This window comes from Schistocerca americana, chromosome 3 (genome assembly GCF_021461395.2).
Source record: "Schistocerca americana isolate TAMUIC-IGC-003095 chromosome 3, iqSchAmer2.1, whole genome shotgun sequence".
In the NCBI taxonomy this organism is placed as follows: Eukaryota; Metazoa; Arthropoda; class Insecta; order Orthoptera; family Acrididae; genus Schistocerca; species Schistocerca americana.
Genome location: NC_060121.1, coordinates 566,603,009 through 566,615,126, shown reverse-complemented (window position 1 = coordinate 566,615,126; position 12,118 = coordinate 566,603,009). Strand labels below are relative to the sequence as shown.

At 37.0% G+C, this 12,118-nt stretch overlaps 1 protein-coding gene across 2 annotated transcripts in view; it reads right to left on the bottom strand.

Moving 5' to 3' along the window:
* Positions 1–2,191: 2,191 nt before the first annotated feature.
* The window catches only part of LOC124607079 (protein FAM117B-like), a 73,934-nt gene continuing 64,007 nt past the window's right edge, over positions 2,192–12,118 (bottom strand). For both annotated transcript variants that reach the window (XM_047139257.1, XM_047139258.1), the window contains exon 9: positions 2,192–7,348. In XM_047139257.1, the coding sequence (XP_046995213.1) occupies positions 7,054–7,348 (295 nt within the window). In that variant the 3' untranslated portion in view covers positions 2,192–7,053. The remainder of the gene's footprint in view (positions 7,349–12,118) is intronic.

Here is a 12,118-nt window from a genome sequence, read left to right as displayed (position 1 = left end):
GTAACACTGCACAAGAATATTGCATCAGAGAAGCTGGACTGAGATACACATGGCACACTTTCTCTTCCTCCGTGGAACCCTTCACCCTTTCATATAAAATAATACAGTATATGAATGCAGTTTTTTCTAATCTTCACAAAGTCGCTTTTACTTCCCCTTTCTTGCTCTTTAATGCCCATACAACAAGAGTTTTCAAAATGTAAGCAATATTCAAAGAAAAAATGCAACACGTTCACTGATTTCAAGGCATAATAAATAAGGGAATAGTAATATTTCTCTCTTCAATCTGCATACATTTACTGCTTTATGTTTGAAATTGGACTTTTTCAATCTCTACCAAGTCTGCTGTGGAATCCATCAGATTTTAATTTAGAGCAAAGAAAACAACCCTTCTAAACTGTGTTAAATTCTCATATGCCAGGGTTTGCTAAATAAGACAAATACACGTAAATCCCATTATATGCAGATTCATTACCTACATTTTGTCGTATACTCTATTTTAGTTTTAAGTCCAGTGGTGCCATCTGTTAACAATACATGGAAGCAGCAATGCATTGGCGCATCTCAACAGGCATCTTCAGTCCTGTTTGAGATGTCAGGTAAGTAGAGCTGTAAGTTGCACTTGACAGTGTCTATATTCAAAATGCTGGGTAAACGGAAAGAAAGTTTGCCTATCAAATGAAACAAGCCTATATGGTGCTCATATTCATTAGAAACAAAGAAGGAATTTTGGATCACTATGAAAGAGGTGAGTGTATTGTTGACATTCAGCAAGCTTATGGACTTGGTGAACCAACTGTGGGAACTATTAGTGATACGCAAAGTCAATTCAAACTCACTGTTCAACTGAGTTTTATGACTACAGTGACCAAGTCTCACTTGGAGATGATGGAAAGAAGGGATTCAGCACGGCAACCAGCAGCACATGCAGCTGCTATTCGAACTAAGGCCAAGAGCTTGTAAGTGGATTTAACAAATAAAGCAGACGATCCAGCTCCTTTCTTGGCCACCTAAGGTTGGTTCAATTGCTTCAAACATCATTTTGACTTTTGTAACATTAAAATGAGGGAAGAGGCACCAAGGGCAGATGTAGGAACTGAGGAATTTAAAGAGTGTTTTAAAGAAATTGTGTCAGAAAGAAGTTACTCTGTGAAGTAGGTTTTCAACCTTGATGAAACAGGCTTATTTTGGAAGCTAATGCCTAGCCCCATATTCATTTCTATTGAAGAAAAAAAAACAGTATCTGGATTTAAGGCTACCAAGGACCGATGCACCCTTATTTTTGGAGGAAACGCACCATGGAATTTCAGATTAAAATCTCTTCTGATCTACTCTGCTTAAAATCTTAAGGCACTAAAGGGTTGTGCCAAGAGCAGGCTGGGGAGTCCACTGGACACAGAATAAGGATTTACGTATATTATTGTGTGTTACAATATTAAATTTTTAAGTGTATAAATTTTGCATTAAAATGTGTTTCAGAAAAATAATGCCAATTTTTGGTAAATAAACTAAGAAACACTATTTTTAAAATTAATATGTGAGTAACCGAGAACATAACCTCATATAAAATGACACACTATTTACACAACTCCAGTACGTGTGACAATTCAGTGGAACATAACTATCACATATAATGAGATTTACCTGTACGTTATCAGCATACTGAGTTTCATTGTTTTCAGTAGGATTTTTGAGACCATGAGTAGTAAACAACTCTTCATTGTTTCTTACAAACTGTCATAATATTAGGTCACACAATGAAAAGTAAACTAAAATGTCCATATAAAGCCCAGTAAGTAACAATATAAGTAACTTTCACAATAACCTATGAAGAAGTGGTCTGTAAAAAGCAACTCCATTAATATAAAATAATAACTTCCAATTTTTTAGTGGTTTTTAGAAGCTCTGTCACTGAACAGATTTAAATTGTTACCAAATTTATGAACAATATTACTAGCATATCAATGGCCACAACTGCATACAAAGAATAGGATTTTAGAGCAATTTTTTGACATTGTTTAGCATACTTTTTCAAAATAAAAGGGACATTAACAATAATACAAAAAAATTCACGGCTGATGGATACAGAAATATAATGCGTCTTAGGAACAAAATACTTCTATTTCAGTGAGACAAATGATTTTGCCCTAAATTCTCATCAAGCAGGTACATAAAATAATTTCCAAAGAAATAAAAATAGGTGAAAATATTTATTTGATGAAAATTAAAGCATTACATGTTTTCTTTGGTATGAAATTAAGTTACAGTAATTATTATTATGTTCTGTCCAAAGTGAGAGATAAAATATTCTGAGAGACGACAAAAACAGTAGGCTGGAATGTGATAGTTTTTATCATAATTTCTATATGCGTTGCAGAATTTAAGTTTTAACAATACCATGGCTATTCACACGACTGGTCTAAGGAAAAGCTAATCATGAGGAAGTTTAAAACAAAATTTAAGGCTATCAATACATCAACAAAAGAGACAAAACACAACATAAAGGAATGTGTACAAATTCATTCATTCATTCCGTCTCACACACACACACACACACACACACACACACACACACACACGCACGCATGCAAACACCTATGTACATTTCACAATGCATTTGTGCAATTTAAATACATAATAGTAAAACAGAAGTTGTGTGTTTTAACATAAATCTTCTAGACTACTGACAGGTGCTTTCTGGGTGGCCTGAAATTGTACCAAACAGTGGAAACTTAATCCACTTTCACTGCAGCTTTCCTCATATTGAAAATTCAACTTTCCAGTCTTTATATATATGTTTTCAGGCATGCAGGTTAGCCTATTACAGAAACTACACGAGTCAATTCTGAAACCTAAAGCTTGCTGAAGGTGTTCCACATCTACTGGAATTTTGACAAAGATTAAAGGTTTCCTCCTCTTAAAAACCATAATTGTGTTGAAGACAAATTTTAAGCCATTGCTGAAAGTATCTGTGCTCTTCACTATCTTAAAATATGTTTTACAACACTGGGACATGGTCAGTGGAATGTTTAATACCTTAATTGCCACAATATAAACTCTAGGTCTTTATGAAGTTATCTGACTAGGGGCGAAACAAGGAGCGAATAAAGAGCATTTCTTCTTGCTTGATGAATAGAAGTGGTAATGAAACAAGGAACCAAGTAGTAATAGTGAAAATCAAGTGAAACACCATAATAAAGATATATGAAGATGATGTACCATACTGACTTTTTCTAGAACTCAGTTTGAAAGATTAAGAGCTCTGAATGAAGCTGTAAGCTTCCTGCCTTATTGTTTGAAGAACTGAAATGGAGACTTTTACTGACAGATCTCAGTAATCAATAACAGCTCTCATGTAGTTTATGTTCTCAACCTGTACACAGTCAACTAAGTAATAACAAAACTTTTTTGCAATGAACAGTCCTCTTTGTTACATGTAATAACTATTAAGAGTGATCTGAAACCAGTAATATGCTAAGGGTGCAGAACAATTATAAACACTTGACCAACACTATTTCCAACAAAATGACTAAATACAGAACTGCAAGATGACAATTTATTTTTGAGAAACTGAAGGTAAAAATACTGTCACTATCACAAAATTGTATGCAAATTATTTCTTTCTGCAAACGAACAGCTAGACTCCGAAAAAAAGTTTTTGCTGTGTTACCTAAAAAGTAATATAAATAATCAAATGAGCTACTTCCACAAGATCAAATTATTGCAGAAATTGTCACTGGTGCTTGAAAATCTTTTCTTTCATTAATTTTTTTGAAAGTTATCCATCTTAGTTAAGTGATACCAATATCAGCAATTATTTATACGACTAATTCAGAATCGGCGACAATCATTCGAACAGTAATTCATGGAAGACCAAATGCTTGTCTTTTTATTAAATCGTCTGACATCTAGGACAATATGTGCAAGGAGTGTGAAGTTTTTAGCTAGCACAGTGTGCTTACAGGCAAGAAGCAAAGCACCCTTTTAATACAAACATAAATCAAACCAATGGATGTAATATATGATAACTGTATGACAAATTAGACAGCGATTAATAAACAACTGATTTTTTATTTTCCTATGAAAGTGAGTGACTTTATTTCTATTCAGCTAATCTTGCTATTCCTAACTTGAGTGTTTTCACACTGGCAAGTTGTCACTTATTACAGTGAAGAAATCCTACCTGTTTTTATAATAGTGACATTTTTAAGCCAAATCGTACACTTATCATAGTTCTAAGTGTATGTGTGCTGGACAAACTGACCACGAATCTCTATAATTTGCATGAAGTTCTTTTCCAAATGAGCTATCAAAATATGTCACATCAATCAAGATGTCACTTCACCTGCTTTCTTCTGTGTTCAGTTTCTGGACAGAACGCAAGTCTTTCTTGACAGTCACGTAATAAATTGTAGTACCCAATCTGAAGAATGAAATAAATTGTTTTATAATAATGAAATCCTTACAATAGCATTGTACATGTTTTCAGTTCCCAATAAATCTCTGGCAAGTTCATAAATGGAAAAATTCTGTATCAGCTTCTGTATATCACCTATCCCAAACATGTTCAGACACAAAAGCATATCATAGCAACAAAGGCATGATACTGAAGATGAACCATGGAACCAAAAAAATTTCTGTGGCCTATTTTTATTCTATTTCAGAAATCAATATAAAATGGAGGCTTCTGAAGTTTTAGTTGTTTTCAACATTCATTTCAGCTTTGGGAATGCATTCTAAAATTAGTCAGTTTTCATTGTATATATATTTTGATTAAAAAATGTTAACTCCTCCAGAGCAGAGATCATGGCAATTAGCTTCTGGTAGTTTAATGGTTCGCACTGTTTGCTACAACTGAAAGAATTAATGAATGAAAGAATGAATGAATTCAATTGAATAAAATATTCTTACTCCCTTAATAGTTCATTTTTATCCACTGTAGTCACCTCAGTGACTTTTTTGGCGAAATTGTAGAAAACCTTTTACTAAACATTTAAGTATGGAGCTTCCTTTATCATATAAAGAGCCAGTGGAAATCTGTGACCTGAGGATCAGTCCCTTGATAGTATTGTGTTCCAAACTCACCTGATATTAAATGATCTGTACATGTTTGCTATGCTGTGAAATGACATTTATATGGTACTAAATACTTGAAAATTTGTTGGCAAACAAACATCTTCACAAGGCAGATTTTTAAAAATATGTAAACTGATCAAGCGTTTTGTGAAACCATGTTACTTTTATCACACTACCCCCAAAAACTAACTATCAATGGACACTCAATAACAGGTTACACAAAAACTCTTCAATAATACACTTTTTCACTTTTTTAAGAATTAGCAATTATTTCTTTTTAAAATATTTAGCCCCAAAAGTACAGTCATGGCATATTGTTTTTTGTTAATGTTTTCAGATTAAACAAAAAATCTTCAGTAAAAGGGTTTCTAATTTTGGTTGAGCAGATACGCGCAGAATTATAAAGGCTGGTGGCACCAATACTGGGAATGAATGTTAACTATTAGAAACTAAAGTAGAAGCTGTATTTCAGTAATACTGGATGATAAATTAATGACATTTACATGTTTGGAAAAGTAAGAATTACATACTACATAAAGAACATGAAAATGAACCAGGAAAGCAGTATCAGATAGAGACTAAACACCCTATCATAGCAGGAGTTCTTGGGTAAACTTGTAAATAGCAAGAAATATTTTAAACCAACTAGTCCGCAGGGTACTAGTATGAAGGAATGGTGCAATGAGGCACACACTGCTTGTTTATGGAAATTGAAATATAATAATGAAGCATTTGGAAACATGTGACCAACAGATTAAAAAATGGATTAGTTGTCTGTACTTCAATGTCTATTTAATTTGCAATCTGCTATAAAAGGATGGTCTGTCATGAAAGGATGTACACTGTTTTATTACAAACTTAACAAAGTTCTCTTATCAGTAATTTGGTAACCTGCAAGACTGAAAACATCAAATTTTGAAAGGGGTACTGCTCATTAAAGCATTAGTAACATTAAACAATATTGGTAATGAACATATTTACATCTTACTTTATGTACGACATGCTGGAAAATGCCACTTATTTTTAAGCTGTACATTCACCAGTAACAAGAAACAACTGCATCAATTTTCAACTAATGATTAACCTTTACTACCCTTCAGTCTCAAGATTCCACTCTGTGTGTGTGTGTGTGTGTGTGTGTGTGTGTGTGTGTGTGTGTAAAACAGTCAGTCAGTCCTGCTGCAGTACCAATGAATCAAGAGCTAAATTACACAAAACATGTTTTCATGTCAAATCATTATTATTCACTCCCACAAAAAATTCTCACACATCATCAAAAAAACTTAAGCCAACAGTAAGCTCACTGCCATCACACAAAATGAGAAATCCCTTGAAATGTCCAGCTTCATATTACCAACTGAAGTTCCAGTTCCAGTCTGTCATTATGTACACACACACACATTTTATACACATAAATGAAGCACAAGCTTTGCAGTTAAATGCAAACAACTTCATTCATAAGGCACTCATCCTTTAACATGCTGCTGCAATACCATTCACAAAAGCAAAAGTCGTCTGTAGGAATGTAACAACATGGAAATCGAAGGGCACAAACCAAAACTGCAGCAGCAATACCAGCTAAAAGGGTATTTGATGAACCGTAACAGCTGAAGATGATCAGACACACTAGCACACAGAAAGCAATATAAAAAATAAATTCTCAAAACTTAAATTGCGTGAAGAAACTGTCTGCACACGCCATAATTTGACCAATGAACTGGAATGCCAGTTAATAATAGAAGTGGATTTGTACACTCCTTCCAAAGTCTGTATCATGTACATCAAGTGCTCTAAGACAATTTTCACATTTCCTGGTTTAAAAAACTGGTTTTCTAACAGAAAGCGAGATCCATCTTGGACCGTCATCTAACAATTTGATAATTATGCTTGCATGCTGAAGGGTTACTCTTGGGAGATATGCTTGGGAAAAGTGTCGAGCGGGCAGAGGACCGCTCCAAATGCTCAAATGTCATCTGCCTAGACAGTGTCCGTTGCAACAGGTGCAGACGCCGATTCTGGTGCTGTATCGTCTGACGAGCATGCTGCAGGCACTGGAGCAGCATCAGTGATGTCACTGGGCCCAGCAGCTGAACTGTCAGCCTCACTCATATCTTCAGTAGTTGGTGCTACTGCTGGACTGTTATCTCCATTCGCATTATCAGCACGTTGCTGCTGTGGTGGGTAGAAAGCTGAGCCCAGACTCGGTTTCAGCTCGAAAGTAACACAGGGCTTCAGGGGGCAGTAATCCATTTTTGTTAAGTCTATCATTGGCCTGTGAACAAAGTAGTTTTTGTTTCAATGTCACTAATAAACACATTTATATTTCACAAATGCTGAGCACTTTTAACAAAACAAATTTATCCGTGTTGCTTTTTTATTCACCTTATATTCGTAAATGAAGAAGTGCCCATAAAAATTTTATTGTTTTTTTGGAGCAGAAGTATCTAATGGAACAGATACAGAGACACACAGACAGAGCGACAATTTAAACAGTCAAAGATTTTGAAAATAAGCATTGCTTCATGTTTCATGAGAAAGTTGCTATGTTTAAACAAGTGAAAACAATTTAGTACATGCTCATCTTTTGAACTACCATGCAGAAGATAAAATCCTCCTGGTAAATGCATTATAAAGTGACAATTCTGAAGTTTAATTTCAATGTATAAATATGGATACTGGCATCATGATAGTTAACTGACTACAATATTTATATGGCTTTTTATCTGGGGAAAACCTCTCCAATTCTGTATGAAATCAGGTACGCCATTTTTTTGGAGCTAAGGCAATTAGTTTAATATCACCATCACCAACAAGCTCCAGCCTTGCGGTGGGTCCAGTGGAAACCAGCCTCTCTGTCATCTTCCTATTTTTCTCCTCCTCTTTTATCACATTCTAGTTCTCTTCCCTCTCATCTATACTTTCTTGTACTCTTGTCAATCACATGTCACTCCTGTCTTCTCAATCTTTAGCCCAGACATCCCAAATTTAACATTGCCATTGGTATCCTCCCACTTGCAACTTCATATGTCCACACTTCTACAGCTTTTATATCTCTATTATTGCCTTTTAAATGCTCCTCTTAGAGCAGTAGTTGTGTTGATGTGGTCTTTAGTGCAAAGAATGGTTTCATGTAGCTCTTCATCCTGCTCTCCCCTGTGCAACCCTCTTCATCTCTGAATAACTATTGCAACTTAATCAATTTGAAACTGGTAACTGTATTCATCCCTCAGTCTTCCTCTGCAATTTTTATCCCCTACCACTTATCTCAAATACCAAATTAATAGTAATAGCTTATATTATCTTCTTGTCCACTTATCTTCAATGTTTCACTTCTGTGCGAGGCTACACTCCAGACAAATACCTTCCGAAATGACTCTGTAACAATGGATGTTAAATTCCTGTTTTTTAGAAGTGCTCTTTGTGCTGTAGCCAGTTTGTATTTTATATTCTCTCCACTTTTGGTCATCCTGAAGTCTGAGGCATTTTCACCTGTCTCATATACCTAACTTCACCCTTTTCATTTCCATTTTTATATTCCCTAACCTTCTTAGCCAATTATGGGAGCTAAAACTCCACTCTCCAATCCACACAATACTGGTTTAATTTTTCCTGATGACCATGTCCTCCTTAGTTGTCAATACTCAAAGATCCAAATAGGTACTATTTTACCTCTGGAATATTTTACCAACAAAGATATCATTTAACTACACAGAAGAGCTGCAGGCCATCAAGAAAAATAATGTATGTAGTTTCTCCTTGCTTTCAGTCATTCACAGTGCCAGCACAGCAAGTCCCGTTTCACTAATATTACAAGGCCAGATCAGTCAATCATCCAGATCGTTGTCGCTGCAACTACTAAATAGGCTGCAGCCCCTTCCGGACCAACATGTTTGTCTTGCCTCTTCATGAATACCCTCCCACTGTGGTTGAATCTACATTATGGATATGTGAATCACCGAGGTACTCAGGCCACCCCAACTTGGAAAGTCTTCAGGGGATGGAGGAGTTGTTCCCTCTTTTGGTAGATGAAAAATTTCTTGTAGTAGGTGTCTCATTTTCCACCTATGGAACCCTGTAACTCCAATTCAACTCCTCAATAACTTAATTCAGAGGCCTGTTTTCTGCATTTATCCTTTTTCTTCATTGCCAATGTTTAGGCAGGGTGAATTAAAATATGTACCCAATAGGTCTTGTGCACGTTAATGTTGGATTTTTGAGGAATAAGTGTTTGAGAGAGTCACGGAAAGTCATAGGTGATAGCAGAGCACTGCTTAATTCAGGCTGCTGCTGAAAGTAAATAATTTAAAGCTGGCTACACCACAGTTAATACGCACAGTCAAAGTCTATTGCAAAGCATTTTTGATTCTTATTTGAAAATTTGATTGTGCTGGGCTATTTACTGTGGGATGTGGCTTCAGAAACTGTCAATAACCCTTAAATTTCCTTTGGATAAACCCCCACCTCCAACCCACACCCAGTGGTTGACAGTACTGCACTGCGAGCAATGACACCCTTCTTGCCTTCTTTGGAGCTGAAGAACAGGCTTCTATCCATTGTGTACACTGCTGTTTGGATTCAGGCATGTAGTGGTGGATCCACGTTTCATCCGCTGTCACATACCAGCACAGATAGTCACTTCTACTTTTCTTAAAACGCACCAAACACTTTCTCGAAAGTGTCATGCAAATGAGTGTGTGAGCCAGAGTGAGCACACATAGCACCCATCTTGTGCAAAGCTTTCTCATGTTCAGTTCCTGCTCCAAAATGTGTCCAAGATGACCCTTTGATATCTCCACAGCATTAGCAATTTCACACATCTTTATACCCCTATCTTTCCCAAATCTCACCATAAACTTTGTCAATGATTTCCAGCGTGCTTACCCTTTTTAGACATTCTCTGGATGGATCAGCTTGGATGATTTCATGGCCACATTTAAACTGCCCATTTCTTCACGGTAGAAATTGAAGGTGAAGAGCCGCCATACACTATTACAAGCCACAAATGAATATTGGTTTGTATTACAGCTCTTTTACAAAGAATTTAATCACTGCACACACAACTGCTTTAAATAAGTATTACCTGGAATTACTTGCAATTTTACATCTACATATGTACTCCACGAGCCACCCAACAGTTTGTGACAGAGGGCACTTTACGTGCCACTGTCATTACCTCCCTTTCCACTTCCAGTCGCGTATGGTTCGGGGGAAGAATGACTGCCGGAAAGCCTCCGTGAGCGCTCTAATCTCTCTTATTTTACATTCGTGATCTCCTCAGGAGATATAAGTAGGGGGAAGCAATATATTCAATACCTCATCCTGAAACGCACCCTCTTGAAACCCGGACAGCAAGCGACACCACGATGCAGAGTGCCTCTCTTGCAGAGTCCGCCACTTGAATTTGCTAAACGTCTCCGTAACGCTATCACGGTTACCAAATAACCCTGTGACGAAACGCGCCACTCTTCTTTGGATCTTCTCTATCTCCTCCGTCAACCCGATCTGGTACGGATCCCACACTGATGAGCAATACTCAAGTATAGGTCGAGCGAGTGTTTTGTAAGCCACCTCCTTTGTTGATGGACTACATTTTCTAAGGACTCTCCCAATGAATCTCAACCTGGTACCCGCCTTACCAACAATTAATTTTATATGATCATTCCACTTCAAATCGTTCCGCACGCATACTCCCAGATATTTTACAGAAGTAACTGCTACCAGTGTTTGTTCTGCTATCATATAATCATACAATAAAGGATCCTTCTTTCTATGTACTTGCAATACATTACATTTGTCTATGTGAAGGTCAGTTGCCACTCCCTACACCAATTGCCTATCCACTGCAGATCTTCCTGCATTTCGCTGCAAATTTCTAATGTTGCAACTTCTCTGTATATTACAGCATCATCTGCAAAAATCTGCATGTAACTTCTGACACTATCTACTAGGTCATTTATACATATTGTGAAAAGCAATGGTCCCATAGCACTCCCCCGTGGCACACCAGAGGTTACTTTAACGTCTGTAGACATCTCTCCATTGAGAACAACGTGCTGCATTCTGTTTGCTAAAAACTCTTCAATCCAGCCACACAGCTGGTCTGATATTCCGTAGGCTCTTACTTTGTTTATCAGGCGACAGTGCGGAACTGTATCGAATGCCTTCTGGAAGTCAAGGAAATTGACATCTACCTGGGAGCCTGTATCTAATATTTTCTGGGTCTCATGAACAAATAAAGTGAGGTCTCACATGATCGCTGTTTCTGGAATCCATGTTGATTCCTTCAGAGTAAATTCTGGGTTTCCAGAAATCACATGATGCGCGAGCAAAAAACATGTTCTAAAATTCTACAACAGATCTATGTCAAGAGATATAGGCCTATAGTTTTGCGCATCTACTCGACGACCCTTCTTGAAAACTGGAACTACCTGTGCTCTTTTCCAATCATTTGGAACCTTCTATTCCTCTTGATACTTGCGGTACAAGGCTGTTATAAGGGGGGCAAGTTCTTTTGCGTACTCTGTGTCGAACCGAATTGGTATCCCATCAGGTCCAGTGGACTTTCCTCTATTGAGTGATTCCAGTTGCTTTTCTATTCCTTGGACACTTATTTCGATGTCAGCCATTTTTTCGTTTGTGCAAGGATTTAGAGAAGGAACTGCAGTGTGGTCTTCCTCTGTGAAACAGCTTTGGAAAAAGGTGTTTAGTATTTCAGCTTTACGCGTGTCATCCTCTGTTTCAATGCCATCATCATCCCGGAGTGTCTGGATATGCTGTTTCGAGCCACTTACTGATTTAACGTAAGACCAGAACTTCCTAGGATTTTCTGTCAAGTCGGTACATAGAATTTTACTTTCGAATTCACTGAACGCTTCACGCATAGCGCCCCTTACGCTAACTTTGACATCGTTTAGCTTCTGTTTGTCTGAGAGGTTTTGGCTTTCGCAGTAGTTTCCTAACTTTGTTGTTGAACCACCGTGGGTTTTTCCCGTCCCTAACAGTTTTACTCAGCACCTACCTGTCTAAAACGCATTTTACAATT